This window comes from Emys orbicularis, chromosome 14, assembly GCF_028017835.1.
Source record: "Emys orbicularis isolate rEmyOrb1 chromosome 14, rEmyOrb1.hap1, whole genome shotgun sequence".
Taxonomy (NCBI): domain Eukaryota; kingdom Metazoa; phylum Chordata; order Testudines; family Emydidae; genus Emys; species Emys orbicularis.
The window spans coordinates 639,572-658,908 of NC_088696.1; the positions used below are offsets into that span (position 1 = coordinate 639,572).

General features: G+C 44.8%; 1 protein-coding gene across 2 annotated transcripts in view; it reads right to left on the bottom strand.

Moving 5' to 3' along the window:
- Positions 1–19,097, bottom strand: part of PHLPP2 (PH domain and leucine rich repeat protein phosphatase 2) — a 137,924-nt gene extending 118,827 nt beyond the window's left edge. The window contains exon 1 of one of the 2 annotated variants that reach the window (XM_065416592.1): positions 18,847–19,097. In XM_065416592.1, coding sequence (XP_065272664.1) covers positions 18,847–19,088 — 242 coding nt within the window. In that variant the 5' untranslated portion in view covers positions 19,089–19,097. The remainder of the gene's footprint in view (positions 1–18,846) is intronic. The other variant, XM_065416591.1, reaches the window with a different exon arrangement.
- Between the last annotated feature and the right edge of the window lie 240 nt (positions 19,098–19,337).

Here is a 19,337-nt window from a genome sequence, read left to right on the forward strand (position 1 = left end):
ACCTGTGGGTCTTTACTGTGTGTGCGATAAGCACAACTAAAATAGCTTCGCTCGAAACAATATAAATATTTGTGACAAACAAAATTTGACAAAAATCAGTATTTCTAAATACTGTTACTAAACCCAATGGTGAGCTGGAGCCAGTTCGCACCGGTTCGCACGAATTTTGAAGTGGTTTTAGAACCGCTTGTTAACCGGCTTCCCTGCGAGGAGGGGGAGCTGCGGCTTTGATGGGCTCCAGCCGGGAAGTGTGTAATTCTTCCTCCGGCCACTGGGGGCGCTGTGCTACAGGAGCAATGTGGGCCGCCTCCTGGCCCTGTTGCTGCTGCTGCTCCTCGGACTTCTGGCCCTGGGGCTCCCGCTGCTGCCTGGTGGGTCCCCGGCTGCTCTGCTGGGCCTGGGCTGCGTCCTGCTGCTCGGGCTGCTCCGAGACGCTCTCCTGGTAAGTAACCGCCACCCTGCCCACAGCCAGGCCCTGCCCGCAGCCAGCCCCTGCCGCACCCCCTGCCCTGCCCGCAGCCAGGCCCTGCTGCACCCCCTGCCCGCAGCCAGCCCCGCACCCCCTGCTGCACCCCCCTGCGGCCCTGCCTGAAGCCAGCCAGCCCCACACACACCCGTCTCCAGCCAGCCCTGCACTCCCTGCACCAGCCCTGCATCCCCTGCCCTGCCTGCATCCAGCCCCGCACCCCCTGCCCGCAGCCAGCCCCTGCCGCACCCCCCTACCTGAAGCCAGCCAGTTCCGCACTCCTCTGTCTCCAGCCCTGCCAATCCCTGCCACACACCCCTGCGGCCCTGCCCGAAGCCAGCCAGCCCGCCCCACACCCCCGTCTCCAGCCAGCCCTGCACCCCCTGCCCTACCTGCAGCCAGACCCTACCTCCAGTTAGCCCCTGCCCTGCCTCCAGCAAACCCCGCACCCCCTTGTCTCCAGCCAACCCCGCACCCTCCTGTCTCCAGCCAGCTCCGCACCCCCTGCCCTGCCCGCAGCCAGCCCCACACCCCCTGCCCTGCCCGCAGCCAGCCCCTACCTCCAGTCAGCCCCTGCCCTGCCTCCAGCCAGCCCCATGTCCACTGGTGCCCTGCAGTTCCCAGGGCAGTAACCCCGCACACCTGCTTCAATGAGGGGGGCAGGGAGCAGCTGGGACCCACACATGTGCACACCCTAGGGTGACCAGACAGCAAGTGTGAAAAATCGGGACAGGGTGTGGGGGGTAATAAGAGCCTGTATAAGAAAAAGACCCAAAAATCGGGACTGTCCCTATAAAATCGGGACATCTGGTCACCCTAGCACACCCCCAGGGAGTGGCGGGGACCCACACATGTGAAACGGAGCTCATTTCTAGTTCAGGCCCATCTTTTTAAAAAAGAACTTTAGGTAGGGTTAACATACATCCGTATTTTCCCGGACATGTCAGGCTTTTTGGTTCTTAAATTGAAGAGGACCTGCTCTTATGTGAATCTCTGCAAAGCAACACAACTGAAGAAGAAATATTCAACTGCATCAACAATTTTATCAGAAAGCATGAAATTAGGTGGGGAAAATGTATTGATGTTGTGACGTTGTGAGTGTAATAGACTCTCTCATTGAAAGATGACAGAGCCAGAAAGAGATAATTAACTCAGACTGACCTGACCCATGGGTGAACCTTAAGGACTGGTTAGGAAGATATGTAAATGAACAGAGCTTTGAAATGCAAGACTGCATTGTTAGAGTCTCAAGGGTAGATGTTTGCTCAGGTCTTGTGATGTAAGCAAACAAGTCTTGTCTATTGCTATAACTTTAATTCAAAGATCAAAAAAGGAATATTAACATTTATGATACTTGAATGAAATAGTATTATTGTCTATATGTCTCTTTGACGGTTGCGGTAACCTGTATCTGAACTGTTTAATGGATAAATTACCCTGTGCTAATTGCCAGGATGTTTGGAAGGAGAGTTAAGCTTATTGTTTTCTCAGGCCGAAAGGCTGCTGGAAATGTATAAGAACCCTGGGACACGATCCTACTTCATCTCAGATCTGCTTTGGGTTTCAAGAGGGGGAAACCTTAAGCCACAAGGATTGAGATCCCCAGTCATTGACTGGAGCCATCCTGAATATGGACATTGTACTATAACCTATGGACTATATCTAAAAGGACTTTTGGCAACTACAAACTCATCTCTCATATGTATCTGAACCTCAAGAATTGAATTCAAGTCTGTATGTATATTGATCTTTTAACCAACACACACTCTTTTTTCTTTTTTAATAAATTTTAGTTTAGTTAATAAGAATTGACTATAGTGTGTATTTTGGGTAAGATCCAAGTTATAATTGAACCTGGGTATGTGGCTGATCCTTTGGGATTGGAAGAACCTTTTCTTTAATATGATGAGATAAGATTTTCAGTAATCATCATCATATCTGACAGGTGTGTCTGGACGGAGGCCTGAGGCTGGGCACTTTAGGGGAACTGCGTTGTTTGGACTTCTGAGTAACCAGTGAGGTACTATAGAAGCTGTTTTGTGCTGGCTTGGTAAATCTAAGTATTGGAATAACCACCAGCTTTTGGGGTTTGTCTGCCCCGTTTGGTTTGCAGGTCACCCTGATTGAGTGACCTCAGCTGGCTCTCACGGGCAGCACCGTCACAGATGTATACTGACGGTGCTCGGGCAATGATTCGGAAGATGAAGGGAGCTGTAACGCGAATCATAAGTGTGGCACCAGAAAGCACTAAGAGCCACTGTGTTCTACACAGACAAGCACTTGCAGTTAAAAAAAAAATACCAGCATATCTGAAAATTGTGCTTGGTGAAGCAGTACAAATGATCAATTTTGTCAAATCTCGACCACTTCAATCCAGGTTATTTAAAATTTTGTGTGAGGAAATGGGTAGTCAGCACAAAGCACTTCTTTTACATACGGAAGTGAGGTGGCTATCCAGAGGAAAAGTGCTTGTGGGGTTTTTTGAGCTTCGTAGTGAACTACTGGTATTCTTCACTTCAGATAATTCAGGACAAAAATTTAACGATTGTCTGACAAATTCCTCATGGCTAATGAGACTTGCGTATCTTGCAGATATTTTTGCAAAATTAAATGAAATTAATCTGTCGCTGCACGGAGAGAATGTGACCCTTTTTACTACAATGGATAAAATTTAGTCGTTAAAAAAGAAACTGGAATTCTGGGCATCTTGTGTAGAACAGAATAACTTCGACTGCTTCCCTACAGTACATGAATTTCTGACTGAAATAAATTCTACAGTCCATGAAGACGTTTCCAGCACCATTTTACAGCACTTACATGACTTGCAGGCCTCTTTATTAGAATATTTTTCTACAACTACTTATGATAATGCTTGGGTTCGAAATCCGTTTGTAATTACAGCCAAACTAGTCGGCTTTACTGCGCACGATTAAGAAAGCCTAATTGACTTAATTTCTGAATCTGATTTTAAACAAAAGTTTAAGGAGCTTCTGCTGAATAATTTTTGGAGCAGCCTAATAGAAGAGTACCCTAATGTGGCTAAACATGCAATTCGAGTGCTCCTTCTGCTACAACTTATTTGTGAGAGATGGGATTTTTGTATTATACTGCAACAAAAACCAAATATAGGAATAGACTTGATGCTGAGCCTGACATGAGGATTCAACTTTCCAGCATTATTCCTAATACTAAGCGAATTTGTGATAGAAAAACGCAGAAACACCAATCCCATTAAATCCAAATTTGTATTTCTGTTTATAAAAATAGATTTTCCTAGTAAAAATCTAATTTGTTTGGTGTTTGTGTATATATAAAAACAGCTTTTTTTAAGCAGAACACTGTTTTTAATTTTGACTCTTGCACTTGATTTTTGTACTATTTTATACGTGCTTTTCAGTTAGAAATTGTTAGTTCAAGTTATTTTAAATTTGTATTTTTGCTTTGTTTTATAAAATAAAATATATTTGAGCATAAATAACGCAATTTTTTATTTGAAAACCAAACAACTACAAAATAATAATATAAGTGTTCCGTAATAGGCTAAAAAGTGTTCCGTGGCCAAAAAAGTTTGGGAAACGCTGCCCTAGGCAGTTTATTCCAGTGTTTAGCCACCCTGACAGTTAGGAACTTTTTCCTAATGTCCAACCTAAACCTCCCTTGCTGCAGTTTAAGCCCATTGCTTCTTGTTCTATCCTTAGAGGCTAAGGTGAACAAGTTTTCTCCCTCCTCCTCATGACACCCTTTTAGATACCTGAAAACTGTTATCATGTCCCCTCTCAGTCTTCTCTTTTCCAAACTAAACAAACCCAATTCTTTCAGCCTTCCTTCATAGGTCATGTTCTCTAGACCTTTAATCATTCTTGTTGCTCTTCTCTGGACTCTCTCCAATTTCTCCACATCTTTCTTGAAATGCGGTGCCCAGAACTGGACACAATACTCCACTTGAGGCCTAACCAGCGCAGAGTAGAGCGGAAGAATGACTTCTCTTGTCTTGCTCACAACACACCTGTTAATGCATCCCAGAATCATGTTTGCTTTTTTGGCAACAGCATCACACTGTTGACTCATATTTAGCTTGTGGTCCACTATAACCCCTAGATCCCTTTCTGCCGTAAACATTTTCCTACTGGCCAATTATTTTTCATTAATACATTTGACTTCTCTTATAAGGTGTCTATACTTCATGGCTTAATATACAATCACTACTATCAGCTTCCCTCTCTTTCCATTTGTTAGATTTTCATTTTTGTTCAAGTTTTTTATTACTGCTTTCACTTCACTTCTTTACCAGGAGTTCTTTTTTAAACTGACAAAGCCTGCTTTATTGATTGCAGAATTGTGGGGATTTGGGACATCTAGAAAAGTTCTCTTAAACAACTCCCAATCATCATTCACAATTATGTTTAACTTTTTCGTCCCATTCAATTCAGCTCCTAATCATTTTCAGCTTTAGGAAATTAGCTCTTTTGAAGTGACAGGTTTGAGAGTGTATGTATATACATCGGGTCAGACTATATTATTTTATACATAACAAATGTAACTAGGTTTAAACCTTCAATAGTGCGCAAAATGATCCAAACAAATAAAATATCAAAAATCTCAACTCAAATAAGGGACATCCCTAAATGAACAAAACTCTAGGTACAAGTGAATTTGGCTTCTCCTTCAGAAAAAGACAGTTACTTTTTTGTAACTGGTGTTCTTTCAAGATGTGTTCCTCATGTCCATTCCATTGCAGGTGTGTGCGCTCACCACATGCACCAGAAGTTTTTCCCTCAGTGGTATTCGTAGGGGACAGGCTCTGGTGTCCTCTGGAGTAGCGCGCATATGCACTGTAAGGGGTGCCACTGGCTCCCCCCAACCCTCAGTTCCATCTTGCCGGAAACTCCAACTGTGGGGAAGGAGGGTGAGTCTTGGAATGGACAGTAGCAACACATCTCGAAGAACACCAGTTACGAAAAGGTAACTGTCTTTTCTTCTTCGAGTGCTTGCTCACGTCCATTCCATTGTAGGTGACTCCCAAACAGTACCACCAGAGGCAGATAGGAATTCAGGCAGATAGCATCATACAAGACAGCTTTGCCAAATCCAGCATCAGCTCTGGCTTGCTGGGTGACTGCGTAATGCATCGTGAACATGTGTACCTGTCATAACTATAAAGGGCAGGGTAACAGCTCTCCTGTGTACAGTACTATAAAATCCCTCCTGGCCAGAGACTCCAAAATCCTTTTACCTGAAAAGGGTTAAGAAGCTCAGGTAACCTGGCTGACACCTGACCCAAAGGACCAATAAGGGGACAAGATACTTTCAAATCTTGGGGGGGAGGGGGGGGAAAGGCTTTTGTTTGTGCTCTTTGTTTTGGGGGTTGTTCGCTCTTGGGACTAAGAGGGACCAGACATCAATCCAGGCTCTCCAAATCTTTCTGAACAAGTCTCTCATATTTCAAACTTGTAAGTAAACAGCCAGGCAAGGCGTGTTTGTTTTCTCAACTTGTAAATGTACCTTTTGCTAGAGTGTTTATCTCTGTTTGCTGTACTTTGAACCTAAGGCTAGAGGGGGGTCCTCTGAGCTCTTTAAGTTTGATTACCCTGTAAAGTTATTTTCCATCCTGATTTTACAGAGATGATTTTTACCTTTTTCTTTAATTAAAAGCCTTCTTTTTAAGAACCTGATTGATTTTTCCTTGTTTTTAGATCCAAGGGGGTTGGATCTTGATCCACCAGGAGTTGGTGGGAGGAAGGAGGGGGGATGGTTAATTTCTCCTTGTTTTAAGATCCAAGGGGTTTGGATCTGTATTCACCAGGGAATTGGTGAAGAGTCTCTCAAGGCTACCCAGGGAAGGGAATTAGCTTTGGGAGTGGTGGCAGCGGACCAGATCTAAGCTGGTAGTTAAGCTTAGAAGTTTTCATGCGGGCCCCCACATTTGTACCCTAAAGTTCAGAGTGGGGAAGCATCCTTGACAGTACCAAAGACCATGTCGCGGCCCAGCAGATGTCCTGGATAGGGACGTGCACCAGGAAGGCAACCGAAGACTCCTAAGCCCTAGTCGAATGAGCCTTTACTATTGGTGGAGGTACAGCATGCGCCAACTCATAACAAGTACGGATGCAGGTGGTGATCCAATTCGAAATTCTCTGAGAGGACATCGGAAGGTCCTTCATCCTATCAGCTGTCACGATAAAGAGCTGGGTCCACCTGCTTGGTGCGCTCCATGTAGAATACCAGGGCGCACCAGACATCCAGAGTGTGCAGCCACATCTCCTCATTGGTCGAGTGTGGCTTTGGACAGAAAACCGGGAGGAAGATATCCTGGTTGACATGAAAAGGGACCACCGCCTTAGGCAGAAAAGCCGGATGGGGCCCAGCTGGACCTTCTTGTAGAATACCATATACGGTGGCTCTGAAGCGAAGGCTTGTTCTTGGGCATCGATCCCGGTTGGCCCTGTCTGTCACACTCATTGGCTGCCGACACAAGCAGTGAATTTGGGGCAGGGTGGGTATAAAGATACTCATACCCCTTGCTGGGAATGTAGTATTTCCTCTCTGCCTACTTGGAGATGGATGGCAGTGAGGAAGGTGTATGCCACAGGGCCTTGGTGATTTTTGCCACCCCCTCGTGCACAGGCAATGCCACCCTGGCTGGGGCTGCCGCGCTGAGTACATGGAACAAAAAGTCCGAGGGCTCTGCCAACTCCTCGGCTTCCAGCCCCAAGTTGGAGGCAACCCTCTTTAAGAGCTCCAGGTGAGCCTTAGCATCGTCCTGGGGAACTGGGTGAGAAGATCTCACTATCGCCTCATCAGGTGAAGACAATGAGGAGGCAGGTATGGGTGGGTCTGCCAAATCCGCCGCCTCGGTCGTCGGAGCCTCATGCGAGGCTGGCTGGACCTGGGGAGCCCGCTCTGACTCCATGTCCGAGTCCAAGGGCGGGAGACCGTTGCTGACTGTTTGTTGGATGCCCCCGATGCTGATCTAAGCCGCTGAGATGGTTGGGGAAATCCCCAGGGGTTCCAGAGCTGCCAAGGGCAGGCTACTGTCCCTGTGGCCATGCTGCCACTGGTGGCCCAGTGGGGAATGCCAACGCCCCTGATGGTTGGCCCTGGCCCGCAGGCAGAATCATAGAATATCAGGGTTGGAAGGGACCTCAGGAGGTCATCTAGTCCAACCCCCTGCTCAAAGCAGGACCAATCCCCAACTAAATCATCCCAGCCAGGGCTTTGTCAAGCCGGGCCTTAAAAACCTCCAAAGAAGGAGACTCCACCACCTCCCTAGGTAACGCATTCCAGTGCTTCACCACCCTCCTAGTGAAAAAGTTTTTCCTAATATCCAACCTAGACCTCCCCCACTGCAACTTGAGACCATTGCTTCTTGTTCTGTCATCTGCCACCACTGAGAACAGCCGAGCTCCATCCTCTCTGGAACCCCCCCTCAGGTAGTTGAAAGCAGCTATCAAATCCCCCCTCATTCTTCTCTTCTGGAGACTAAACAATCCCAGTTCCCTCAGCCTCTCCTCATAAGTCATGCGCTCCAGACCCCTAATCATTTTTGTTGCCCTCCGCTGGACTCTTTCCAATTTTTCCACATCCTTCTTGTAGTGTGGGGCCCAAAACCGGACACAGTATTCCAGATGAGGCCTCACCAATGTCGAATAAAGGGGAACGATCACGTTCCTCGATCTGCTGGCAATGCCCCTACTTATACAGCCCAAAATGCCGTTAGCCTTCTTGGCAACAAGCGCACACTGTTGACTCATATCCAGCTTCTCGTCCACTGTGACCCCTAGGTCCTTTTCTGCAGAACTGCTACCCAGCCATTCGGTCCCTAGTCTGTAGCAGTGCATGGGATTCTTCCGTCCTAAGTGCACGACTCTGCACTTGTCCTTGTTGAACCTCATCAGGTTTTTTTTTGGCCCAATCCTCTAATTTGTCTAGGTCCCTCTGTATCCGATCCCTACCCTCTAGTGTATCTACCACACCTCCCAGTTTAGTGTCATCTGCAAACTTGCTGAGAGTGCAGTCCACACCATCCTCCAGATCATTAATAAAGATATTAAACAAAACCGGCCCCAGGACCGACCCTTGGGGCACTCCGCTTGAAACCGGCTGCCAACTAGACATGGAGCCATTGATCACTACCCGTTGAGCCCGACGATCTAGCCAGCTTTCTATCCACCTTACAGTCCATTCATCCAGCCCATACTTCTTTAACTTGCCGGCAAGAATACTGTGGGAGACCGTATCAAAAGCTTTGCTAAAGTCAAGGAATAACACATCCACTGCTTTCCCCTCATCCACAGAGCCAGTTATCTCATCATAGAAGGCAATTAGGTTAGTCAGGCATGACTTGCCCTTGGTGAATCCATGCTGACTGTTCCTGATCACTTTCCTCTCCTCTAAGTGTTTCATAATTGATTCCTTGAGGACCTGCTCCATGATTTTTCCAGGGACTGAGGTGAGGCTGACTGGCCTGTAGTTCCCCGGATCCTCCTTCTTCCCTTTTTTAAAGATGGGCACTACATTAGCCTTTTTCCAGTCATCCGGGACCTCCCCCGATCGCCATGAGTTTTCAAAAATAATGGCTAATGGCTCTGCAATCTCATCCGCCAACTCCTTTAGCACCCTCGGATGCAGCGCATCCGGCCCCATGGACTTGTGCTCATCCAGTTTTTCTAAATAGTCCCGAACCACTTCTTTCTCCACAGAGGGCTGGTCACCTTCTCCCCATACTGTGCTGCTCAGTGCAGTAGTCTGGGAGCTGACCTTGTTTGTGAAGACAGAGGCAAAAAAATCATTGAGTACATTAGCTTTTTCCACATCCTCGGTCACTAGGTTGCCTCCCTCATTCAGTAAGGGGCCCACACTTTCCTTGACTTTCTTCTTGTTGCTAACATACCTGAAGAATCTTCTCCTCGCTGTCGGAGCCCGAGGATGGGGATACATATCTGGGAGACCAGGCCGATACTGAGGCCGCCTGTCTACCCCAATCCTGTCAGCCCTGGCCCCGAGCCTCTGCTGATGATCTGTAAGAGGGTGATGGCTCATAGTGCCGCAATCTCGGTGACCGTTGTCATCATCCAGAGGATCTGCAACAGAACCCCGACGATCTACGTCTTATGCATCGGGAGCATGAGTGGATCGACCGATGAGTCGGACAGAGCCAATGTGCCCGCAGTAAGCCGTACTGGGGGTCTGGTGATCAGTGGCGTGGCTCCAGGGACTAGTGTCTCCACCCCGCAGAGCAGTGCCATGCGCTGGGCGAGCGGCTCGGGTGCTCCCAGCACTGGGGCTCTGAAGACTGTTGCCGTGCCTCTATGGGTCTGCACCAGCCCACTGGCGATCACCACCTCAAACCTGAGGAACGCTGCCTGGAGTCAATGGACTGACACTGGGAACTCCAGCAGGCCAGTCGGTCCATGTCCACAGGCTGGTGCCATTACTCAGGCAAGCTTTGACGGGGCACCTCCTGCAGTGAGGAGCAGTGCTGTACTGATGGGGACCATTGGAAGGGTCTTAAGGCAGGTTTGCCCCTTGAACAGGGTACGGTCGTAGCCAGCATGGGCAGCACTGGCAAGGACAGGATATCTTTCACAGCATGATGGCACCACTAGATGCCAAGTGCCTCTGCCAACTCCCTGGGGTGGCAGGCGGGTCCTGGAGTAGGCTCTGCCGTTCAGCAGGAGGCGGGGCCTGACCTCCATCTGGAGGGGAAGAGCTGTCCCTCATGGGTCTTTGCTCTCCTCTGGTCCTCTCCTTCCCTCCCAGCCTCTCTTTGCTTTTTAGCCGGTACTGGGGATGGGGATCAGCGCCAGTCTGCGGCCGGTGTCAGCGGCGCACTCCAGACCGAAGCCGCAGTGGTAGGAGCAGAGTCCAACCTTGTCAGCTCTGAGGCCAGGATAAGGGCCGACTCCATAAGGAGTGCTCGGAGACGAATGTCCCGCTCCTTCTTGGTCTGTGGTCTGAAACTCTTCCAAATGCAACACTCGTCACTAACGTGGGTTTCCCCTAAGCTTCAAGCAGCTTCTGTGGGGATCACTGACTGGCATGGGTTTCCTGCAACAATCACAAGGTTTGAAACTTGGGGACCGGGGCATCCCGTCCCTAGGCTAAGTCCCATTTGGGACTAACAAACTACACTAAAACTACTCTAAGGGAACTATAAAACTAACAATTTTAAAACAACTAGATACAAAAAAGTTCGCAACTCGGTACAGTTGAGAAGACTAGGCTTGCCAAGGCAAGGAGACTGTCACTGGCAGTAAGAAGAAATTGAGGGGGGGGGGGGGAGCCGGTGGCACCTCTTATACCGGTGCATACACGCGCGGCGCCAGAGCCAGTCCCCTACAGATACCACTGAGGGAAAAACTTCCGGCATCAGTGCATGTGGCGAGCACACACACCTACAATGGAATGGACATGAAAAAGCACTAAAAGATGATCAGGTTCAAGACAGATGAATTCCTCCCTGGATATTGAATCCAAGTTACAGGTTTTGTAACATCAGAGGAGGACAACGTAGCTGCCCTGTATATATCTCAGATGGAAAGATTAAACAAGACAGGTCCTGAGGGCAGCCTTACTTGTATCAAGTGAGTCATGACATACCCTTCTAGTTTCAAGCCAGCCAGGACACATCTAAAATCTATTTAGGTTCTTATATTGCCACCCATCAACTTGGTATCTGAGCACCTATGTGAAAAAGAGGCACATTGTGGAAATGGACCTCTTGGAACAGCACTGCTCAGCAAACTAGAATTAGATTGGGTGGACTTTCTAAGGGCTTTAGTCTACTCCCAGTAGAACCTTACGAACATTTTAACATCAAGCATATGGAGAAGGCATCATCAGGATGTACATGCAAGCATCAGGAAAATGCTCATCCATGTAAAAAGCTTTAGTTCAGATTTCCTCCAGAACCTATGATCTGCCACTCAAAAGGCCAATCATGAAGTCAACTCACACGTGGAATTGTCTGCAATCATGTTCTCATTCCTTTCCAGGTTTGTGGCAAACAGGAATGTCTTGCCAGACAAAGCCCACTCCCACAGCTACAGGGCTTCAAGGCAGTGTTCCCTCTAATTTTTTACATGCATGTGCAGAATTAATTTTATGTGCACAATATGGAGGTGATGTGTGATGGTGGTGGGGCCAAGGGGTTCGGAGTGTGAGAAGGGACTCAGGGCTGGGGCATTGGGTTGGATGAGGGCTCTTGATGGAGGTGCGGGCTCTGGGGTGGGGCTGGGGATGAGAGGTTCAGGGTGCAGGAGAGGGAAAATGCCATCATGTGGGTACCTCACTCTCCCTACAACAACACACCTGGAAACACCTGAGGAAAAAGACTGAACGGGGGGAAAGTGATGGTCCCAGGCTAAGGGACTGATAGCCTGTGTATAAAAACCTGGGAAAGCCAAGCTGCAAAGCCAAGGCAGCTTGTGCCTTAAGAATCTGCCAGCCTGTTTATCACACAGGATGAGAATTTGCTAATTCATATCCTACCTATCTAGTATGTTAAGCTCAGTTTTCAGTTTTATTTATTTACTAGGTAATCTGCTTCGATCTGTTTGCTATCACTTAAAATCTATCCTTTTGTAGTTAATAAACTTATTTTATGTTTTAATCAAAACCAGTGTGCATTTGATTAAGGTGTCTGTGGAAAATCTCAGCTTGGTTACCACAAGCGTGCATGGTCCTCTTCACATTGAGGGAGAGGCTGACCAGGGTTTAAACCCATATACTGGACAGATTTGACCAGGGCAGGATGGTACTGCTCTGGGGGCCTAGGCTGGTGATTAAAGAGCCTGCATGTGACTGCAGCTGGGTGTATCCTTATCTGTGTGAATGCTGGTGAAAGTGCAAGCTTGGAGGGCTTTGCAACTTGTCACAGCAGCAGAGTGTGAGAGGGAGACCAAGCCAGTGGGCCAGAGGGCTCAGTGCTACCCCAGTTCCAGGTGGCACCCAGGGGGGAACCCATCACGAGGTTTTCTGAAATATTTTGTAGGGTTATCAAGCAATTAAAAAATTTAATCGCAATTAATCACACAGTTAAACAATAATAGAATATCATTTATTTAAATATTTTTGGATGTTTTCTGCATTTTCAAATATATTGATTTCAATTACAACACCAAATACAAAATGTATAGTGCTCACTTTATATTTATTTTTATTACAGATATTTGCACTGGAAAAAACAAAAGAAATAGTATTTCAATTCACCTAATACAAGTACTGTAGTGCAATCTCTATCATGAAAGTGCAACTTACAAATGTAGAATTATGTATAAAAAAATAACTGTATTCAAAAATAAAACAATGTAAAACTTTAGAGCCTACAAGTCCACTTGTCAGCCAATCGCTCAGACAACCAAAAAAGATACCTCAAGCAAGTAAGTTGCTGGAGAGAGACAGCTCCTACAGGAAACTCCTTTATAGACCCTGGTCAAAGACGAATGGACTGGAAGGTTCCAAGGGCAATGGTTAGAGTTCTGGGTGGTGCAGAACCAACAGTAAGTGAAAGCAGCTTGCCTCTTGACCCCATAATGTTGCCCTTAGGGGGTCAAAAATGTTATCACTTGAGGAGTTCAGCCTGTATGGAACTAGTGAATGCAAGATCCAGGATCCTAAATAGATGGTATTTGTGAAGAAAGTGCATTACCCGACACATCCTTTCATCCTCAAACTGAATACAGAAAAACATGCATCTTCCCCCAACAGAAAACAATGCAAACTGTAAACAGACAAAACCTGAAGGCAATCAGAAACGTGCAACTGAAGAGACTGTACTTGTACATGGTCTTTCCTACACACACTACAGTACACACTGAGGGTTAGTGTAGTTGGAGAATACACCAGCAATTCACTGAGAACACTTCCTCTCCTTTCATGTGGTGTCAAACCCTCCAGTCTAGTGTTTTCAGTATCACATACCAAGTACCGGTCACTTCAGCTAGGTCAGTGAGAGAGCACTATCAGGCTAGGGTAAGAAATAAGCATAGGAGGGAAGAGGAGGCCAGCACAGGACAGCAGCTTCACAGACCCTCATGTAACTTTAGTTATTGCCCATGCATAAAAGCCAGTTTTTATACATTCATAGATTCCAAGGCCACAAGGGACATTCTGATCATCTAGTTTGACCTCCTGTATAACACTGACCACAGAACTTCGCCCAAAATAATTCCTAGGGCTTTTTTTTTTTTTTTAAGAAGAAAAACACCACTCTTGATAACCCACCACAGCCCTTGGTAAATTGTTCTAATGGTTAATTGCCCTCACCATTAAAAATTTTAATTATGATTCGCTGTTTACAATTACATTTTGAGACTTATGAGTTATCCAGTTTTTACATCATTCTATATTTTTAATAAAAATGTCATGTAGTACCACATCAAACTCCTTACAGAAAGCTAAGTATATTACAACACTATTACTTTTACCAACCAAATTTGTAATCTCATCAAAAAAATATCAAGTTAGTTCGACAGGATTTATTTTCCATAAACCGATGTTGATTGACATTAATTAGATTACCCTTCTCTAATACTTATTAAAGAATAATATTTAATAATACTTATTAAAGAAGTCTCACATCAGCAACTCTATTATCTTCCCTGGGATCAATGTGAGATTGGCCTATGACTACCTGGTTCATTCAGGTACAGAAAAGAGTTTTGTCCATGTAACTTTGGGAACCTGCCCTTTGTTGTGAGCTATAACTTTTGAAAATATTTTAAAGAGAACCTAAGGAATGGAAGGTCTTAGCTAGAAAGAGAGGCTGAAGAGCTAAGACCTATACATCTTACAGAGGTAAATGCTGAGAGGAAACTTACTGAAATGTGTATGCACTTAATGAGGATCACAAAGACTGGGGGAAGATCTACTTCAGCACAAGGACACTCCTGGAAATTTAGGATAAATATCTGGGGAGCTTCTCCTTCTACCCCAAAAGGGTGATCAATATTTGTATTCTTAATCCAGGAAATGTGGGCAAAATCCACCTACGAGGATTCAAATGGTGGGGAATTAAGAGTTACTTGGGGTCCAACATATCTGGGGTACAAGTGACATCAGATGCTTGACTGGGTTATTTGCGTTCACATGCAAGTGACCAAATTGATCAGCAGATTGTGCGCTAAAATGGAATTCTCTTGGTATTTGAGAAACCTTGGGTATGGTAAGACCTTGAGTTTGGTGTCATCTTCCTCAGCAGAAGTGACCAGGACCATGGACCATATCCTAATATCAAACAAATGACTACTAAGGGGAATTTCATACTTACTGTATCTCTATGGAGACCTTCCCCCTTTGAGGTTTATTTAGGGGACTTTCCTGCTACGTTTACATTCAGAATTTTGCACAGGTGACATGCAGTAGTTCAAGAAGTGAATTTCAGGATCAAGCTTGTTGAATTGCTAAAGGCACTGAGAGGGTAGAAAGTGTGGGAGTAGGTCTTGCTGCAATCAGTTTAAAGCTCAGGGCTGGGTTTCAAAGTATCATTCACGAGACCAATTAACTTAGCTATTCAACTTGCCACAAATCAAAGGGAAGTAATGCCGCAAAACAACAAGAAAAGAGAGGCTGGAACAAAAGTTCAAAAGGGGAATTAAAACACAATCTCTTACAACTGCTCCAACAATGCATCTTCAAATCCTAACTTTATTAGGGCTTTCGGGTAAAGGGTCTGTGCTTTTCTCTAAGTGCTGGAAGATCACTACAGAACTAAGCAATGAGCCACTAAAGGCAATTTCATATAAACATTTCACCCAATAAACATAATTTATCAGCTGCATCCACGGCTTCATGCCAACAGCTGCGTATATCCTTACTGTAACTTACCTATGCCTGGGTCCTGCAACTCAGACACATAGCAAGAAAAACTCTGTAAGTGAAGGGAGAGCTCCACTACAAGTCTACTCTTACTCACCTCACTATTACGATGCAATACAGAAGAGGATGGCACTGTCTTCCTTTTCCTGTATCAATATGCTGAATTCAAGCTATGCTGCATGTTCTGTATTCTCAGCACCCAATGCACAACAGCAGAAAAATCTGGGAGCCAAATCCAGAGCTTGCAAAAGTGAGTGTAACATCACTGAATTCACTGAAACTGCACTTGCTCACAATATTGAAAAGGAAGACAGATTTTTATTATAAATCCTCTTTTTATACAAATTTTCAACTTTCAAAGAGAATATTTTGGCTTGAAAACTGCCATTTTCATAGAATAGAATTGTTTCTGAAGAAACTGATCAAACTTTACAAAACTCCATTTTCAAGATTTCATAGCCAGAGCCTTACTTAAACTGTATTACACACTAGTATATATGCATGTCAAATCTCATAAATAAGTGACTAGCTTTCATCATCAATACTTGGTTTTCCATCATGAATTCCAGTGTATAAAACTTTCTATGCCAAAACCACAACAAGACTTGTAAGCCGACAACATGTAGTGGAGACCTGGCCTGACATGAGCAATAAACATCTGGAGGGAGGCCTCATTTCTTGGACAACAGTATTAGGGAGGTAAACAGATCATTAGGTTGAAAAAGACAGAAAGTTTGAGCCAGCTAAGATAAGATGGAGAACACCCAGGGACCATTTATTAACAATGGACAAAATAATTCAGAATGTAGAGATGAGGTAAAGACTAGGTCAAGTGAGGACAATGCATGGACAGAGCATGTTGCACTGGGACTGGTTCCTGCAAAGTAACCAAGCCAATTCAAAAACATGTGATGCAACGTGAAGTGTAAATGTATATAAAGGAAGAGTTTTTCTGTGCAACTCTGGATGTATGGTACATACTATACCCACCCCTACACTTGAGTCTGATCAGCATAGCTTTGCTGTATGACAAATAAAGGAACCTGAGTGACTAAATCTGGAGTCGAACTGAGTTTTTTGGATCCCAGAAAACTGGATAAAGTGTTCTCCTAGAAGTAAGCAAGGTATTCTGGATAAGCTGAGTGGAAAAGGTCTCCGAGGGAATCCAACACTACAGCAGAAAAACTATTAAACTTTTAGAACATCAAGACTCCAGTCTTTTAAGCATTCCAAGTGAGCAATTTGTGCAGGAAAAGTTTCTATTGCGGTGAATTTGTGCAAAGTTTGGTCCCTGCAAAACTTGCACATAAAATTTTAATCAGCTGTCATGTCACAGTTCTCTCCTCCTTCATGCTCCCACACTTCTCCCTAGATAAAACCATATCTGGAATCTCGGGAACTCAGATGTTCTGTAGACCCAACCTATGCTGAGTGAGCTATGCTACCTTGAGCGTTAATCCATGCTGAGAGGCTGGGAAGGAGCTATAAGGAACATAGATTTACTTTTGAACTGAGGCAATTGGAAGCATCAGGCATCCTTCAGCTCATGAAGTCATTATACAATAAGTAATTCAGTACACACAGTTTTACACACCTATAACTTATTGTGAAGAAAAAACTTCAGTGTATAATTTATGCAAATAATACTTTGCATCACTAAGAATTTTTGATAAAGGACACCCAGTCTTTCCTCCCATCTGTCAATGACTTTCCCAAACACACTGAAGTCTAGGACCCTAGCAGTGGAACTTTTACCAGGAACTGGAGAAGTGCTCCAAAGTGCCATGCCTCTCCCTGTGCATCTTAGAACCACCACATAGATTAGGTCCACTGGGAAAAGTGTGGATTAGAGACTCCCGTTTTAGCTTTGTCCGCGAAAAGGAGTGGCAGGTTTACATGCTGAAATCCAAAGTCCACTGGAGGCAATACAGAGTCTAAATCCAAAAGGACGCTATGGCTTGTAAAGCTATGAGGAATCCATGACCTTCTCAGCACAAAGTTTGTGCACATTAAACTTTATGAGCTGAAGTCTATTTTCAGTGCATAATGACCTACGGCACAACACTTTATACACTGAAGTCAAGTTTTCTGTACATAAAACTTTATAGCCTGTCTATTTATACTCTTAGCATACTTTGCAATTCATTTTTTTTTAAAGGATATTCCCAGTGAAAAAGCATTAATTTATAAAGTTACTAAGTCATGACCATCACAAAAGTACATACCAAGATCATTTCAGTTAACAACATGTAGATGTCAAGATACAGAAATGATCATTGAAGGTAACTTAAAGAGAGATTATACATTCTCAAGAAAATTTACACTTGTGAACATTCACATTAGACATTTCCATGACCTTAACTCTGGCCCTTTTCGTCTGTGGTCTTTTTTTGGTGAATACATTTGAATAATTTGCCTAACAAATATGCTATCATTTAGGATGCCAGTTTTATAAAGATGAATAAAGCATAGTATGTTAAGATAGTATACACTGGGAGTAAAATTTAGCCCTTTATATGGAAAAAGATGCAGCCTTATATAAACAGGGACATCTCTCATGCCAGGGCATATTCCCTGTCCAACTAGAAGTTCCCAGAAGTTAACAAACTCAAAGGAAACACTCTTCATAGAGGAGGTGCTTCTAGTGGAATTACCAGTCAAACCCTCCCAGCCAAAACATCAATGAGTGTTTCCTATCTGAGCAGAACAGCTTCAGTCCATAAATTATAGCATTATATGCTCAGAGCTGGGTCCATCTGCCATACAGAACCCCTTTGTTGACCCATGACTTGAGCTCAGGTGATCATGTAAATAATCGCTTATATTTTAGAAAAAGTTAAGATGCTTGTTTAATTAGTGCAAATTAAACTAAAGCTACGGTGCAAGTCGGAATAATAAAAGAAACAATGATTATTTTAAAATGGGCTTTGTAGTGAGTCTGAAGCCTAGTATTCAGTTTGAGGCCTAGTGGTAATAGTTAGATTTGCCTATAGAACCTTCTACCAGCACAAACACTTATGACAATTGTCAGTAGCCCAAAAAATGATTAGCAGGAATGACAAATATGGTCAAGAAGCCAAGACTCAATTAAACATGGCCTCAGAAATAAGCGTGCGTAAGGAATAGGTGCCTAAAAAGGGAATCAAACCTGATGCTCAGCAGGACCTCGGGAGGGCAGGATGGTGAAAACCTTAACACTTAATCTCATTTTAAGGGGAATCCACAGCCCCACTGATTCCGGAGCATACATGATGCGGATTAGACTATTAGTCTTATCTTGTTTCCAGTTCTGTGATTTTGTTTATATTAAACATCGTATAAATAAAAAACTCAGTCTCTATGTATGTCTCACCAGTCATCATCTTAATTAATCTCTAAATAGCCACCAAAGAACAAACCCGTTATTAGTGACTAGTGCATCTTGCACCCAAAATTAATCATAAGGCTATACCTGCCTACTTCAAATCAGCCCTACTCTCATTCACACTCATTTGCACACAGCAAGAAAGCACTGCCCTCCATCCACTTCTGGAATTGGATTTACCTTTTCCTTCTGTCCTTACCTGACCAGGTCTCCATGGAGCTGCAAATAGAGGTTCTCCCTACCCTCTCCATCACAGATCTCAGATGCCAGGGTATCCACTGTACAAAGGACCAAGTGCAGGTCAGAAGAGGTCGCAGTTGCAGAGTCTGCTCCATAAATGTATACACAGCCTCGCCCAACATCCTCTTTCAGCCAGTCTCTCTCACGGGAGCCAAACCGACTCCTCCTGTTCAAGCAGTTTCTGCTCCCATTGCGCTTCATGTTCCTCTAAATGACATCAAAAGTAGATGGTTAGCTGCTGGCACTAAGACTGAAATCCAATAGATTGCCCACTGCTTTCCGACACCTCCAATGACCAGCCAAGTGTAATTTCCACCTCTCACCCACCTCTTCTTCTGCTTCCCCAAATTCCCCTCATCCCTCCTGGGTTGCAGTCATCCAAACAGCTGCTTACTCCTGGGGGAATTCTGCGCCGCTACACGTGCGCAGAATTCATGTCCCCTGTGGATT